An 18,140-nucleotide genomic window follows, 5' to 3' on the forward strand; every position below is an offset into this window, starting at 1 on the left:
CAATGGTAAGAACGATATACACTTTTTATTTCTGCAGTTTTGTATCATGGTCAATTATATACATAACACTGAAGGGATGAGGTTCAGATGTCAGAATATGAAATGTGGGAGAGTGGCATCTACATCTGTCAATACTAGTCACCTCGACAGAAGTATAAAGACTTAAAATGGACCAATGGACATAAATTTAAATTAGTGTTATTCATGTGCCCCTTTCCTAAATCATCCCTCGAGGCCCCTACGTCCCCGGCTGTGCAGGGCTTTAGTCAGAAGCCCTCCTGGGGAAACCTCATTAATGAAAGCAGAGGTCTGATTGGTTGTTATTGGTGTTAATACATTTGTAACGTTGAGTGAGTGATCAGTGCTGACAAACTCCTCTTATGGACCCTCTGGTGATGTAACTGAGGCCGTTCAGTTAGTAAAGCATTCACCTATTATATAACTGCTGGTCTTCAATAGTCCTGCAGTGCCGACGTCTCGCTCCAAACAGGCCACCTGTGGACTGTAGCCTGGAGAAGGCAGACTGTGGAGACTGTCACATGTGCAAACATGTATGGGCAATGGCTGTGAGTGGAGGAAGGAGAGGGGCATTTAAATAAAAATACTTTACATTTAGGTTTACTAGTCCTTTAAAAGCATAAACAATCTGATGGTACATAAATCTGTTATTAACCATTAGTGTAATAAAAGAGTGGTTGTTATGGGTATTGTGCTATTTGCACAGTGTAAGTAAGTAATGTTGAGGATAACGCTGTGTGATCTTACCCTCTATCCAATTAGACTTGGAGAGATAGGGTACATCTCACTGGTGGTTTTTAAATGTGTTTTTAACACCTGTAAAATGCATGAAAACGAGTCTGCTGCTACAAACCCTTGTTCCAAGTGTTATCCTACACATTGCAGTTTGTTCTGTTAGACTTTTACAAAACACTACTTGTTCCTTTTCCATGCATGAACACTAATAATATGAATAAAACACATTGATGTGTGTTTTTCAGGTGTTCAAAAATGTCTCTAAAAGGCCAGTGGGTAGGTAAACTTAAAGTCATACACTCAGCTTTCTGACCCAAAAGTAAAGCATGTGTACTCTCATCCCAAAAGTACAAAATCTGCTCTGATTGGGCAGAATGAAAAATCTGGTATCCGCAGTTGAACGGATTGGTCTGACCTCCAAACAACTTGGCCATCCACATACTGCACAAAGACTTGGTTGTTCAGTGGTTGTGATGAGAAAATTGTTCTTCAGTGTAGGGGGGTACAGGATTAAATCACTTTTAGACGGCCCCCGACTTATCTAAAATGAAAACGTGCAATAAAATGCAAAGCATGGCATATTCCACAACGCCTTGTATAAGCTGTCTACTGCAAACAGTCCTATGCAAAGTAACAATCAAAACACAACAATTTGTAGCTTATTTGTGTCTTATGTCTGTGCTTGTATACACAGGGTTAATGACAGAAGTGCAAACGGTCAGACTTGAGTCATCTCCAGGAATCAGGTTCTGTTGTTATTAACTTCATAAGAAGTATTATTCTTCCTTCTCTGCCGGAACCTGGTTGCAGTCCAGAAGGTGATCTTCTTCTTAGCCTGCTGCAGCAGCTTCCGTGGGAGGCAGGAGACCTGGTTTCCTAATACAGATGCATTTTTCCCAATACTGTCCAGACACAACCTGAAGGAAAGAATGGACATAAAGGACTTGTCATAAACATTTTATATGTATTACAATGTTCGGTACTGCAATTAAATACTGTATAAAACATTTCTACTGTACACCATTACATTTATCTACAGTGTTTTTAAACTAGTCGTTTATATGAGTTTCTTTCCATATATAGTTGTGGCCTTATTGAATCCATTAATCATTTCATTAAAGAACATTTTCAAAGCTTATGAAGTCATGTTACAAGTATATGTGGTCTGTTTACTGAATAGATACAGACAGATGAAATAATATTTATACTGAAGAAATATATCAAGAATGGAATAGATGCAAAAGTGGAGGAAAGCTTCATTCTATACACTTCTGCAGATCGCTACATTCTATACCCTTCTGCAGATCGCTACATTCTATACCCTTCTGCAGATCGCTACATTCTATACACTTCTGGAGATCGCTACATTCTATACCCTACTACAGATCGCTACATTCTATACCCTTCTGCAGATCGCTACATTCTATACCCTTCTGCAGATCGCTACATTCTATACCCTTCTGGAGATCGCTACATTCTATACCCTTTTGGAGATCGCTACATTCTATACTCTTCTGCAGATCGCTACATTCTATACCCTACTACAGATCGCTACATTCTATACCCTACTACAGATCGCTACATTCTATACACTTCTGCAGATCGCTACATTCTATACTCTTCCGCAGATCGCTACATTCTATACTCTTCCGCAGATCGCTACATTCTATACACTTCCGCAGATCGCTACATTCCATACCCTTCTGCAGATCGCTACATTCCATACCCTTCTGCAGATCGCTACATTCCATACCCTTCTGCAGATCGCTACATTCCATACCCTACTACAGATCGCTACATTCCATACCCTACTACAGATCGCTACATTCCATACCCTACTACAGATCGCTACATTCCATACCCTACTACAGATCGCTACATTCTATACCCTACTACAGATCGCTACATTCTATACCCTACTACAGATCGCTACATTCTATACCCTACTACAGATCGCTACATTCGATACTCTTCTACAGATCGCTACATTCTATACCCTACTACAGATCGCTACATTCTATACCCTTCTACAGATCGCTACATTCTATACCCTACTACAGATTGCTACATTCTATACCCTACTACAGATTGCTACATTCTATACCCTACTACAGATCGCTACATTCTATACCCTACTACAGATCGCTACATTCTATACCCTTCTGCAGATCGCTACATTCTATACCCTACTACAGATCGCTACATTCTATACCCTACTACAGATCGCTACATTCTATACCCTTCTACAGAACAGTACACTTCTACATAAAGCTATTATACACACTTCTACAGATCAGTACACTTCTACAGTAAGCTACATTATATACACTTCTACAAAACAGTAGACATTGACAGAAAGCTATATTATACACATATTTCTACAGAACAGTGCTCATTTACAGAAAGCTACATTCTATGCACTTCTGCAGAACAGTAAATGGAAGTGGGTTTTGTAGATTATCCAATTCAGACACGAGTGACTAGTTATAAAGTATATGAATAAATCGTTATTCCTCTGCTGAATGACTCTGTATGTCTCTACACTGGATGCCTGTTTTCTACCGAATTCAATATAAAATACTTTTACTAACCTACAAGGCCATCAACAAAGCTGCACCAACATACATCACCTCTCTTGTCTCAAAATATCTCCCAACTCGGCAACTCCGTTCTGCACAAGATCTACGTCTCTCATCCACCCTCATTACATCCTCCCATTCCCGGTTACAGGATGTTTTTTGGGCTGCACCCACTCTATGGAATTCTCTCCCTCACACAATAAGACTCTCCTCTGGTCTACAAACTTTCAAGCGTTCTCTGAAAACCCACCTCTTCAGACAAGCTTATAATATTCCTCAACCACCCACTTAACCTCACTACATTACCCTATTACCACCCGTTACACATTTTCACACAAGACAACTACCCCCTGACCAACATTGTTGTGTGACGGGATCATTTAGCTTATGAGTCACTTTTACCTTTGCAGTCTGGCTGAGCTGAAATGCAAAATGTAGACTTAACCTCATGTGTCAAACTCCCATTGTCCCATAGATTGTAAGCTTGCGAGCAGGGCCTTCTCACCTCTTTGTCTGTTTTACCCAGTTTATTAGTTTACTATGTTTGTCCCCAATTGTAAAGCGCTACAGAATATGTTGGCGCTATATAAATATATGATGATGATGAATAGAAGTGTTCCCCCTGTACCCACACACTGAGGTCTCCCTCGTCTCTAGTATAAAACAAAAAAACTGGGTATTTCACTTTATGTGCAATTACCCCTTAATAACAATCACAAGAATCAGTCCCTTTTTCATACACTTGTGATGGCTCATCAAGAAAAACTTATCCTCTTTTTGCTCTACCCAAGAAAATGTTATAGTTTTTTTGTATATAAATTGCGCTATTTATTAGTACATTGTAATAAATATATTTTTTTATTTTATTTGTAATAGAGGCAGGGCATGAACAGCTTTCACAAAAGGTTCCTTTCACAAAAAGGAGGCTATCCCAATTAAATCACCATAAATTTTAGTTATCTTCCTTCCTCTTGAGTAGAGATACTAAAAATGTGTGAGTATATATATCACTATATCTATCTGTCTATGGCTTGTGAGCTACACCCAAATGTGCCTTAAATAGGCTTGATGGACAGCTGCTATGACAACATAAGGCAATATTTTGAGACAAAAACAGAAAAAATAAGCCTGCGCTCAGTACATACCATATTATATATGGTACCAGCTTGCTAGATGTAAAGCCCTATCTATACCCGCTTCTGATTTTAACTGCATTTTAATGGTATTTAAAGCATATATATGCAGTGTAGGACCTGCATATAATGAGGTGCCCTTGACTCTGGGATGCAGGCTTAAATGTTTTGATTAAAATATAACTAATACCTCATGTTTTCATTTTGCTAGATTCATACAGATATGCAGTGTTAAGGATACGCGCTGAAAACAACTGTGTTTTTGATTTATAATAGTTAGTTTTCTTAATCAATTTCTGACATTTATTTTTTAGGGTACATTAAAGCAAGTGTGGACAAATCTCTCAAAAATTAGGAGCCAGGTACAAATGTTAGAAACTAGTAAATGTAAAATGTGCACGCTATATACTATAACATTGGGTGCAGCTATGCCCAGCAGCTAGTTCAGCTTTGCAAAATACTTTCATTGTACAACATGTGAACGTCACAGATCATGCTTAAAATAAAGAGCAGACTGTTTAATCGCAAATGACCAGCATGTTATACAAGCCTTGAACCCCCAGCACTCTATTATACCTGCTATATACACATTAACACATTATACAAGTCTGTGCCATCCCAGCATCTGATGTCATATTATGTCAGCCTGTACATCTATTACATTGGTGGACATGTAAAATCTGCTACAGTATACCCTGTGCTGTGGCTGGGGAGAGCCGCACTTCTACTCACTGAAGTCCTAGTTGTGAGGTCACTGGTGTTAGCAGAAAAATGTGCAAGTTCAGCATGTTTGCAATAGCACGCTCAGCGTGTGATCTGTAAGTGTGGAGCAGCCGGTTAAACTGGAGGGGAGGGAAGCTGCCAGTGTGGTACGCTCCAGCTGCCAGGGGGGTACGCTCCAGCTTCCAGGGGGGTACGCTCCAGCTGCCAGGGGGGGGTACGCTCCAGCTGCCAGGGGGGGGTACGCTCCAGCTGCCAGGGGGGGGTACGCTCCAGCTGCCAGGGGGGGGTACGCTCCAGCTGCCAGGGGGGGGTACGCTCCAGCTGCCAGGGGGGGTACGCTCCAGCTGCCAGGGGGGGTACGCTCCAGCTGCCAGGGGGGGGTACGCTCCAGCTGCCAGGGGGGGGGTACGCTCCAGGTGCCAGGGTGCAATTCTTAGTCGCCAGGGCTGCTTGTGATTATGCAGCAACGCAATAAAAAATAGTTTCAAAACACTTTCTTACTCATCCTGTGTAACAAACATTCATTTCCGAGGGGTGTTAACATGATTAGTGTTGGAATAACTTTCGTCCTTCAGTATTTAATCCTTTCAATAAAGAACTTCTTACAATTATTCAGAGAGTGGCGAGAGTTCAGTTCTATTTGTATTTGCCAGTGCTGGCATTATGTCTCATTTACACCCCCCACAAACCCTGTAAGTACTTCACATCCAGCAGGTAATTAGGAACATGAGGATAATAAAATTGTACTGATTGATCAGGTTGTTGATACAGGCACCAAACTCAATTACAACCCCTTCAACATACTCCTTAACTTCATGGGCTGAACAAGGTCTCCACATGTGGTGACTGGATTAACCTTTCAGGCTGCTTTTCTGCCAACCCACATCAAATCCAGTGTCGACACACAGATGCTTTATAAAAGAGAATAGTCGTGGAGAAAAAACTGGTTTGGGAAGTGAGGATTAGACAACAATGAATTATAGGATGCTCAAAACGTATCTCTTAAGAGGTTTCTATTTATAATGGGGGCTCCCTCTGGTTTGTGACAATCTTTCTTCATATGTCAAAATGCACCAGGATCCGCGACTGTCTTAATAATGTAATTATCGGGTTCAATAATTGATTGCTCAATACAACCGATCCTGGTTGTGAATTTGTGTATATAATAAGAACATGCAGCTGTTGTACCTCAGCTTGGAAAATTATATTTTTGTATTATACTGCCAGACCAAGAAAACGTTATAAAATATTATTATGTTATAAAGACAAACAGGAAGACTCTCACCTGAGCAGTGAGTAGGGCTGTATTTGGAAGATGAGTAAATCATTACAATGACCCTACAATGAAAGATTGTTCTTACGTTAGGTTAGAACCAATGCTCATGCCCTTAAATCCACCGGCTAAAAGATACTAAAAATGTTGATTACATAAAACTATGTATTTGTAACTTTATGACAATTCATTTACTAATTGACAATTAGTTTGTAGCAGACCCCTCCAAAATTCCAATTATTCACTGTGAAGTAATTATAAATAAAGGACAGTAATAAAGTGATGTGTACAGAATTGTGTAATAGGTTAATCTAATTACAGACAGATGTGACACTTGGACAAGATGAACAAAAAGCAACGCTTTACTGAATAGTAAGAACAGTAATGTGATCTGTCAGTTTAGAAGACAGTATATACAACTCTACGTCACAGAACTAACAGCAGGGTAATTTGATAATTCTGATGATCATGTAGAATTCCTAATTCTTTACAGCGCTAAAACAAGAACTAACAGGCTGATTCTCTGTAATCAGGGCCCTCGCTATTTGGAAAGCTCTCTAATTGGGCATGGTTTTAGAAAGCTAGAAGATGTGTGTTTATTAAAGAGTTCCACCCAGAACAAATCTTAGTTTTGGTGGATATCATTAAATACACAGTTGTACTTACCTGCGGTGCACCGATGCTCTGCCTTGGTGGGTCCCTCCGAAGACTCCAACAGTCCAGCACTACACTCCTGTTTCTTACCAACATCTGCCCCATATTCAGAGACGGCAGTGTTGTAGATGGTCCTCCCAATGCGGATGGGAAGTTTACCAACGCCCCACGTTAAAAGGAGGGAGGAGTGCAGTGTTGGGCTGCTGAAGAGCTTGGAACAACCCACTGCATCAGGATCACCGCACACAAGCAAAACTCTGTATTTTAATAAATCTCGGTGAACTCCATTCAAAAAACAAATTTTACATTTTGTGTGATATTATTGGTTAGACAAGGAGTTTGCAACGAACTAATTGAACCAGACACCCCTGGTGAGTTGTTAAACCTCTATTACCATTATCTGAACTTATTCAGCCTAACCCAGGGCTGAACACAGTATTACAAAGTATTATACTATAAATAATTATTCTGTATACTAACAGTGTCTAAGGAGAGCAGGTCATCTTTACTGCCGCCAAACACCATCACTTCACTGTCTTTCCCCAGGCAGGCTGTGTGCCACAGTCTAGAAGTATATAAAAGTACAGTTAGTGTGCTCGTTCCCTCCTATAAACAGCTTATGTGTACTTACTTGAAGGAAATAAGCCCAATATCTATTACAAATAAGTTTTATTTAAACAATATTTAGCATTTAACTTACATAAACCTACAAAGGATTTTTTTTTCCTATTTTTAATAAAGTAGCAAACTGCATATCATTTACAATAAAACTGCAATTATAATAGTACTCATTGGCTATATGTATCATTTTATCATGGGAGTCACCTATGATGGTCCTTATGGTTTCTTGAAAAAGCTCCATCAACTGAAGTGTGAGATTCCTCCCATAAAGTAACCTCTAGCATTCAAAAATGTATATGTAAAACAGGGCTCAGTAAAATATGGTTACCATATTGACTAGAACATACATAGGGGGGCACCTGGCTGTCTTGGTTCCCCCTATTTGTGTCCTATCTCAGCCACAGGCATTGCACGCTCGGGTCTAAAAATGTGAGAGTGGAGGCACTGAGGAGAGCTGTCAGACACTCTGGCAGTAAATCACAATGAAACAGCTGCACTCTCATTCACTGTCAGACTGTCATTCATATACTATACTGCGGAGCACTCAGTCTCAAGAGAGACATGATCAAAATCTCCTCTCCTGAGACTAATTTAAGCTTTGCACAGTGGTAGCAGACAAGGACAGAACAAGCTGTTCTGTGGCAGACAGTTCTCCTTGCTGCCTGGCTGGCCCAGGGAGACACCTCGCTGACAGCACATGCAGAGAAATGTTCAACACAATTTTTATTTTTACAAAAATTCCTGGCGTCTAAATTGTGAAAAAAAACTGTTGAGCCCTAATGTGGGAATTTTATGAGCATATCACTGAATATACCAGAGATAAGGCTGCAATCATGGGAGTGGGTATACTATTGATGTATAGGATGAGCAACTGACCTGATGTTGCAGCGTGTAGCTCTAAAACAACGGTTATAATTATATCAAAATTAACAGGATTACGAGGAGGCGTGTTGGTAAATGGCCACTGTACAGCCTGTGTGTGGGTCATCTTCTAAATGGACTAAAATACAACAAGTGACTCCAGATGTCATCTGGTCACTAGATGATTGATAATCATGTCCTGATATTTGAAAGAGAGTGTGCTGTATATATACACTGTGTAATAATATATATATGTCGTTGTCCCATCACATTGAATCATTTCCTATTAAAGATGTGTGTATTTAACACTGATATAGCGGTCATTGCAATGAGTTGAGAGAACTATAAGCAGGTGGATACAATCCCTTTTCTTCCTCACCTCGTCCTTGCAGGTAGCTCTGGTTCTGTCCTAGCTGTAGTAGTAGTAGTAGAACATCTCTCTCTCTCTTGGGCATTGTCTTCATGTAGCGTGAGGGGTGCCTGGCCTGCCTTGACCTGGTTGATATTCTAGCTCATTCATTCCTAGACTGCCCTCAATGCTGATCTAACTTAGCACCTCAACCTAAACATTCTAACAAAGCAGGTTATTTACACAGAATATCCAATATCATCTGCATTATTCCAGCTATACAAATGCCCTTCATAAACCTAGGGTCAACTTCCCAAACCCAGCATGCAGACAGGGAACAATTATGTAGCACGGATACTTAAATCAGCATGCTCAAGCAATTCACAACACATCGTTCAAGATAAAAAGGGATTTTTGTACCTATGTTAAAACATTTTATCCATTGGCGGACACAGACGGAGTATAGAGGGTCCATCAAGGAATTTGGTACTGTAAGTATATGTTCAAAGTCGGCAACTCCTCCCCATTCTATACCTTCTCCTTGTAGGGGAGAGGGAGAGATGAATGCTGGTGTCTGTCATCACAATTGCCCACTTTCAAATGGTGAAGGGGCGACCCTGAGCCACCAGAGGAGTGATTGCTGCACTCTTAGAGACATCTTAATGAACTGGCTGACCACGTGGATGGTGTGACCTGTTCCATTTCATCATTAGCTCGATCTGGAACACCCACGAGTGGAACCTTGCAAATTGCACCACCTCAAATGTTGAGACCATCTTTCATGTAACACAGAACAGATGTTCATCATCATCATCATCATCATCAATTATTTATATAGCGCCTCTAATTCCACAGCGCTGTACAGAGAACTCACATCAGTCCCTGCTCCATTGGGGCTTACAATCTAAATTCCTTAACACACACAGACAGAGACACAGACACACACAGACAGAGGGACCAACAGTAAGAGCTGCAGGTCCCTCTGTCTGTGTGTGTCTCTGTTGTATCCTGTGAGGAAAGTCCGCCATAGTGTAGTATTGCCCCTCCCCATGACCCAGCACAAAACCTAGCCACCATCCATAAGAAGGGGTTCCCTATTGGCCAGATTATGCCTCCCGATCACCGGAGGGTCTGCACTTTCGTGTAGGTTCTGGTCTACAGTGCTTGACCTCAACTGTGGTCTCCACCCTCACAGTCGCAAGTGGAGTTCACTTACTTACTTACTTGAAGACGCTCCTCCGGCACCACAGTGCCTGACAGCGCATAGCAACGCAGTGTTCTAGCAGTTACTACCCGCAGCAGAGGCATTTCATCATTAGGAGCGGCAGGAGGTGGGATCGGGACTGTACCTCCGCAGACTGTTCCTAGCATCCTGGAGCAGCGGCAGTTAAAGAGTTCATTTTCACAATTAATTAAAATAAACAACCAATGCTGCCAGAAGCAGTTTTGTAAAACAATACCAAGCGGGGAGGGTATAAAGAATGGGGGGGGGGAGTTGCAGACTTTGACATATTCTTTGTGCCAAACTAGAAGGACCCTCTATACCCCAGCATCAGTGTCTTCATAAGATCTAAGATATGTACTGCTTTGTGCCCAGACAATGTTTAAAACTTTTTAGGGCAGTGAATACTAAAATATCAATATGCTTATAGATTAGGTGAAATTCTATTAATTTGTAAAATAGGGGTGAAAACTTGTGACTGCATGGACCATCTTTCCACATCTATTTCATAATCACATGTAAATGATATATAGATCAAAAAAACTTTACAATCCAGATTTCCTTATTTACAATGTAATGTTCTGTTATTTGCACTAATAATTGCACTGCACGGTTATTAGTGTAAATCACATTTAGAGAGAACATTTCTCTTTTCCCACTGAAAGTTGCAGAACATATATTTTACAGCATCTGATCAAACCAGGAACTGTGGAGAAACTAGGTCTGTTTAATGCTTTATATCCTGCACATATAGATAATGTAGAACTATAAAGATCATTCCTGCAAATAAATGTCTGACATCGGATTCCAGACAGAAATCTCTTCCTTGCACCAATGATTAACATGCACATATGACACAGAGATGTATTCCCATCTGGAACACAGTGAACATCTCAAGTTGCACAATGATGTAAGAAACACACACATAGTGCTGTAAATGTGGATACCAGAAAGAGATGAGCATGTATTTGTTGAGATATGAGAGCAGAAATACATCTCAAATCAGTAGCAATGGGTGAAATGTATAAGTAATGGATGTGTAGGACATATGTCCATACAAAGGACAGGTCATGCTATATAGATGTATGAGGGGTGGTGACAGGGGGTAACACACACATGCATGCAGCAATACGACTGATAATACAAACCTTCTGCAACATTTTACCTTGGCTGATCGTTAGGTAAGTGTTTAAATTGCTTCCATTCATTGCTTGTGAGGCTATAGATCCATCCATCACCTGGAAAAAACATTGCACAAGAAGCAATGACTAACTAGTTAATTTGAGACACCAGCCCTTCTTTGTGTAACATGAGAGCTAGTAAGTATTAAATATTAGTGGATGCATCAGTTGGTTGACATATTCTGATTACATTTCACACCAGTACGCAAAGTCAAAGCCCAAATACCTCCACTGGCAGGTCTGCAGGACTCATGTAAAAAGGCATAAAGGATTATGAATATTATATTTCATTTGTACATCAGCTAAGACATACTCACTTAGTGGTACACTTTCACCACTAAGGCCTCCAAACAGAAATAGCTGATTAAGTCCGACAGGTGTCAAGGTATGCCACGATCTGCCTTTCGGTTTCTCTCCAGTAATATTGATCCTAAAGAGAACAGAATTCATCTATATGTATAAGAAAAGCAGCACGTATGGTAGTGTGAGCAGACAGTTTTTATGACCAGAACAACATTGAACAGTGTCTTCAAATAATGTGAATTCACTTGTTTGACGTCAGATATATGTAATAGTTGCTGCCCCCTGTCTTGGAGTGTTCCTTGTGTGACCTTATATAATCTCTCCTTTAATTTCATGGTAAAATATATAATATACACACACTTATCCCCTTATAATCTGAGAGTGAGGTTTTTTTGTTAACATATATTATATTTTTTAGAAATCCCTGTCCGACATATTCTGAAGTGGGAAGATGTGTCCAGCTATAAGGATTCACCAGTGCGTAGCCAGCAAGAAGTATTTCAACTCTAAGGGTTCAGAAGCTTGGAGATGGTAGGGGTCCCTAGTCTGTGAACCAAAATTCTGCTCTGTGATACATGCAAAATCTTACAGAGACAACATTGAGAAGTTCCAAACTAAACACCCCCCCCCCTCCCCGACAAACAGACTCTTGTAAAGACTACCATTGGTTTGAAAAGTCACAGAAGGCCACTGTTTGATATTCATTGTTTATCTTACCCTCCAGACCACGTCCATGTGTCCAAGTTCACAAAGTGCAAATCATTCATCCGTGTTTGCTATACGTCAAGATAGATAGATAGAAGATAGATAGAAGAAAAATAAGGAAAAATAAGTTTGTCTACAGTATAAAGTCCAGTTTTTAAAATATATAAACTGAATTAAAATGCAAAGCTGACCAGTACGCGCCCGCCAAACAAGTATCCCGTGTTTCCTAGAAGAGCGCAGGAATGAGCAGCACGTGCTTGCGGGGGAGTGTTCTACAAATAGGAGCAAAGTTAAACCATTACAACAGATATTTGATGCGACTGAAATAATTAAATACACTGCACAGACCTTACTTTTACAACAGGCTGTATCCAGGCTTGTTTCCCTGTGTCAAATACATGGATATCATTGTTCCATCCCCAAAACATCTGACCTTCCTGCAAAAAATACAAATGGTCAATCAAATAGAGGATTGATGGTGCAGTTTTTAAGGCGAGTTTGATTAGGGTGTGATCATATTACTTTATTCAATCTACATCTCCTGCTCGCCTGTGATATCCTCAGTTTTGTTGTGGGAAGCCACAGACTGATAGACAAGTGGAAGGAGCAGAGCTCCCAACAGCACAGAGTAGGGAAAGGAGGCTCCCATCACAGAAGATTATGGTGTCAAATGCACCACTATATAAACCAAAGTTCATACACTTTATTATGCAGTCTACTCTAGGGCACACAAGACAGAACCATGTGGATATGTATACTCCTTGATATACTGTACACAATATAATAAGCGCTATACGCTATGTTATTTTAGAAAGGAATGCACATTATGTTATATATATTCTGGCTGGATTACAATAACATAAACAAAAAATAATAGTCTATAAATAGTTTATCAGGCAGCTTGGATCTACAAAAGCATCCACACATCCTAAATGTCAACGTGTACTTTAACCTGGGAAAGCCTTTAATCCAAACAACATTACTGTCAGACGATACGTAGATACACATTACATAATTTGACAAGCTAAATGGATGAAAAATGTGCAGCGTGTGTTGTAATATTTCCTCACAGGTTTATTTCAAGTATTGACAAACAATACACTCTACTTTTTATTAGAGCCATTATACAAACACAATTCTTTCATATTGCTCTATTTATGTGCTTTTAAGATGTCACAAATTCTGCAAATGATTACCACTCCCTGCTAGAAACCAATGATAAGGTACAGGAAGTGGCGAGGGTACTTATTTATAAATCAATGTTATTGTTCTGCCAATACAGCACCAACATAAACTGATTTATTTAAATGCATTGATGTTGGATAACACTCATTGCTAGAGTCAAAGAAATGACATGTTTGGGTTGATTTCATTACCCATGATGCATCGTGCACCTCAAAGCAATCGCTAAGTTGGTTGTGTCTTCGGCAGCCATATCCTCCAAAATAGATTAATCTAAAAGAAAAGGTCTCATTATTAATATAAGCATTGGGGGTTGGGAGAGAGCAACAAACACACACTATATTTCCACTATCACCAGTTTAATCAATCACACTACAGTCTGTGCATGTAAGAGTGACTCTATGGCCCTTGCTAACTTATTATCATAATTGCACCTGAGAAAGAACGAGATGTGGGCGAGTGGGTATAATAGGGAACACCGAGATGTATATAGTATGTAGAGCAAACAAGAATGGACATTTGTGGGAGTGGGGCTATTGACCGGGATGGAGGTTAGAATATATACGTTTATAAAATAAAACTCCATAGTTAGTGGAAATTTTAAACACAGACATAACACATGGCTGTGCCACAAAGCTTCATATAAATACAAAGCTTTAAGCTGGTCATACAGATGGTGATCCAGTCCGTCCACCAAATGACACCAATTTGGTTACACATGTTAAAAGCCAAATTAGAGAGCTCTATTTATCTATTGGCCGAAAAAAAACTGCAAGGGAAATATAACAACAAATTGTGATACCTGACCGGTCACAACTTCATCATGCAGATCCAATGGCTCAGAGGTGCACACTTACAAAAAAAATATTCGACCATTTTAGCCTAAAACTTCCAACTGGTCAAGAAAATCACCATATGTGGCCAATTTTACTATAACAAAACATACTGACCACATTACAGCACCTATTTAACTTTGATTTTAAGAGATTACAATGTAGAGCTGTAATCTGGCTTGATGGTCCTCAGAGCTCACCGGTCTTTGTAAACCCAGCAGGAAAGCTTGTCTCGAGCTGTTGGGGGCTGTCCGTTGAAATTCTTTATGTGTCTCCATGTGAACACATCAGTTCCTGATCGCAGATCCACATAATACAGCTTTAAAGATATATACAAAAACCTGTCTTTATTTGAAATACCATTTTCTCACATTAAATAGAACACAATATGTATGTTTAAAAGTGAATATAATCACACAAAATAAAGAATTATACGAAATAGAGCATAATATCAAAATCAAAGAAAACTATTGTTACTATTTGCAAGAACATTTACCTATGACATACAGATTCACTTTACTGAAGTCATGGCGATTTAAATAGAAGCTATACGAGGCCCACCTAGGGCCTTATATTCCTCCTATAATGTGTGACAGAGGTACAGTGTTTAGCAGTGGGATTTCTCCAGGTGCTCAACTTTGCTCAAACAGTCAAAATGCATTGGTGTTACCCAGTTTCCAAATAAATTAGCCCTACTTGTGTGTGGTAGAGAATTTAGATGCGATAAGTGGAATTGGGCATTCCTAGCATTACGAAAACCGAGCTGAACCTTAGAAATTATTTTGCTGAGAGACGGGGGTAATGGGTTTTTTCCATTGTTGGGCAATAGCTGCCCTGGTAACTATCCAAATGTGTCCCAAAACTTATCTATCACTGTGAGGAGTAAGAGGGGGGAAATGGTAAATGGTGAAGTGCTAATTCAAACGATGGAATAAAGGGCAGATTTGTTAACCACTTTGCTGGCCAAAGTAAAAACTTCACTACAGAGGTTCTATATAACAGGACAAGACCAGAAAGAAGTAGATCACCTGTCATATTACAATGATGACAGCTAGCTATTACTTTTTTATAGCATTTCATGCTTCAAGAAGACAGTGGTAAAGTGTTATCCTTTACCAGGCACCTCTGAAGCCAAAGAAATCCTGAATGGCCAGCTCTCCTCCAATTTTTGCCACCTCAGTGTTGCCAACTTTATGTCCCTTTTTCTGGCAAGGGAGGGAAGACCCTTGAAGTAATAGCCTAGGAAGAGAGAGCTTGCCCTTTAAGTAATCTGCCCATAGCCCTACCATGTTAATGCAAAACAAACATTACCGACATGAAAGGTATTATGTGGACAAACGGAGATGTCAGTTAGGAACATTCATACAAAATTAAAGATTGCGGGATGCTGTGTAAATCATGCAAGGTACAAGTGCCATGTACTCCATAAAGATTCATATATATACACTTATTGTCCCACTTTCTGACACAGATACCTTGGTTCTATTTACTTTCCCACTATCTCTTATTTTAGATATTTTATATAGTGCTCAATTTAATTACCGTAAATAACTTGTCTCCCATATCGATCCTTTGTATTATTGTGGATTAAGTCCTATGCGATGAATGTACTTTATTGTAAGCTTCACATTATATTCTATTCAGAAGTCTGCTAAGGTGCGTGTTGTATATATCCATGTCCTATGTACAGCTTAAACACATTGCTCTATAATACCTCTTCAACTACTGAAAGAACTAAGATGCATACACTTACATGTGATCACAGATCAATGACCTCTTACTCTCTTAATTCTAGAGCATCCACATACCGTCAAATATATAAATTATTAATAATTACACAATTCAATAACCTTTCATGAAGTGACAAATATGAAAAACAGGAAATACCTGATTGCTGTAACCCTTGTCATCATATCCACCAAAGATATATAGTTTTCCATTCAGGCACGCGCCACAACTGCCGGACATTGAAGGGGGGAGTTCACCATCTGTTAAGTGCATTCTCCTAGAATTTACAACCAAGAGAATTAGTGCTGGAATGTAGAGTTATATAGCACTCACCAGGCACACATCGAGGGGCATAACACTCAATCGCTAGACCCCCTCTCACCATAGACATGAGCGCAATGGTTGTTTCTCCAATGCACATTTTATATATCTATGCACTATGGGTTTGAACCAAACTAGGACACTATCCGTGTGGAGTTTGTATGTGCTCCCCATGTTCTTGTGGGTTTTATTCGGGTGCATCTGTTTCCTCCCACAGAGAAAGCACATACTCATCATAGATTAATGGATTAAATATACCCTAGTGTGTGTGTGTGTGTTAGAGAATAGACTGTAAGCGCCTCCAGGGCAGTGACTGATGTGAGTGATTAAAAATTCTCTGTGAATAATATTATTAGGGATGTTCATTGACCCCCATGTTTTGGTTTTGGATTTGTATTAACTTCGTGTTTTGGCAAAACCACCCTCACGTGTTTTGGTTTTCTATTTTTTTTTTTTAAAAATTGCTAAAGTCATATAATTTGGCTCTTTTTTTGTTCCTACACTATTATTAACCTCAATAACTTTAATTTCCAGTCAATTTTTGTCAAGTGACAAGAACACTGCTACCCCTCCTGTTTCTGTATGAGCAATGGCACTGGAAACTGGAGAGTGACAAGAACACTGCTACCCCTCCTGTTTCTGTATGAGCAATGGCACTGGAAACTGGAGAGTGACAAGAACACTGCTACCCGTTTCTGTGTGAGCAATGGCACCTGATCTCCTGGGGGAGGGAGGTACTTATGGAAACCAAAACCACGAGATCCGACGACCCAACAATGACATTTTGCAACGATCGATACAGATTTGAGGAAGCGGGAAAGTACTAAGCCGGCTCGGCTCTCGGATTGGCAGTGTCCGGGGCATCTCTAAATATTATTATATATATTTTATAGTGCTGTAGCTGAACATTTAGATTCAGCAACAGGTTTCAGTAGTGCATCTCTTGGGGATATAAAATAAAGCTACAACAATGAAATCCTGATAACTTGTAACTTACCATAAGCCACTTTCAATGTCATAGGCCCATATTTCATCATTTGGCAAGTATACCTCATTTTCTTCAATTGTCTGTAGGAAAGATTATAATCACTTATTAACCAATTAAATGTAGTTCACTGTAGAACATCCTAAATATCCCATACTTAGGGAGTGTTCATAAAACCATCAGCGATAACTCATAAATCCTTTTTGCCCTATGGCTCAAAATTGCAAACTAGATGCTACTCAGAACTGTTGAGCTGTCCAGTATGCTGTGGCCTTGTCGATATCATTTATATTTAATAGGCACCCCTGACGCAGCTGATACCTCCTCATGAATATTTGGTGCCTGGCAGGTCCTGTAAGAAGGAAGAGCTTCACAGAACAAAGCTCACCACTGAGGGAAGCACTCCCACCCCTGCCCCCTCTCTTGACTAGATGTTGGACCTGCTAAAACATTTATTATAGTTTTTATCTGCTTTATTTTGTAAATGCTTTTAGTAAATGTTTCTATTATTGCCAGTAATTTCATGTTGTGGCTCCTTCCGTCATATGAATCGATTAAACACTCAGCACAGGGTTCATGTTTTTTATATTAGTGCAAAAATAAAACAACTGTTTCAGCAATAACTGGAGCTGGTATATTAGCTCTGATTAAGGCAAAAAAAAAAACTTGCTGTAAAAATTTTAATTTTCTTGCAGTTTTCTCAAAGTATCTTCTGGGAACACTGATTAAAACAC

At 39.7% G+C, this 18,140-nt stretch overlaps 1 protein-coding gene across 3 annotated transcripts in view; it reads right to left on the reverse strand.

Moving 5' to 3' along the window:
- KLHDC1 (kelch domain containing 1) overlaps positions 1-18,140 on the reverse strand; it is a 21,053-nt gene continuing 2,913 nt past the window's right edge. For 2 of the 3 annotated variants that reach the window (XM_075192644.1, XM_075192643.1), the window contains exons 2-13: positions 17,419-17,489; positions 16,260-16,377; positions 14,573-14,691; positions 13,734-13,812; positions 12,711-12,794; positions 12,549-12,629; positions 12,370-12,428; positions 11,667-11,779; positions 11,334-11,406; positions 7,596-7,680; positions 6,474-6,526; positions 1-1,670 (exon numbers count right to left, since the gene is read on the reverse strand). In XM_075192644.1, coding sequence (XP_075048745.1) covers positions 1,496-1,670; positions 6,474-6,526; positions 7,596-7,680; positions 11,334-11,406; positions 11,667-11,779; positions 12,370-12,428; positions 12,549-12,629; positions 12,711-12,794; positions 13,734-13,812; positions 14,573-14,691; positions 16,260-16,377; positions 17,419-17,489 — 1,110 coding nt within the window. In that variant the 3' untranslated portion in view covers positions 1-1,495. The remainder of the gene's footprint in view (positions 1,671-6,473; positions 6,527-7,595; positions 7,681-11,333; positions 11,407-11,666; positions 11,780-12,369; positions 12,429-12,548; positions 12,630-12,710; positions 12,795-13,733; positions 13,813-14,572; positions 14,692-16,259; positions 16,378-17,418; positions 17,490-18,140) is intronic. The other variant, XM_075192645.1, reaches the window with a different exon arrangement.

Source organism: Mixophyes fleayi, chromosome 12 (assembly GCF_038048845.1).
Source record: "Mixophyes fleayi isolate aMixFle1 chromosome 12, aMixFle1.hap1, whole genome shotgun sequence".
NCBI classification, from domain to species: domain Eukaryota; kingdom Metazoa; phylum Chordata; class Amphibia; order Anura; family Limnodynastidae; genus Mixophyes; species Mixophyes fleayi.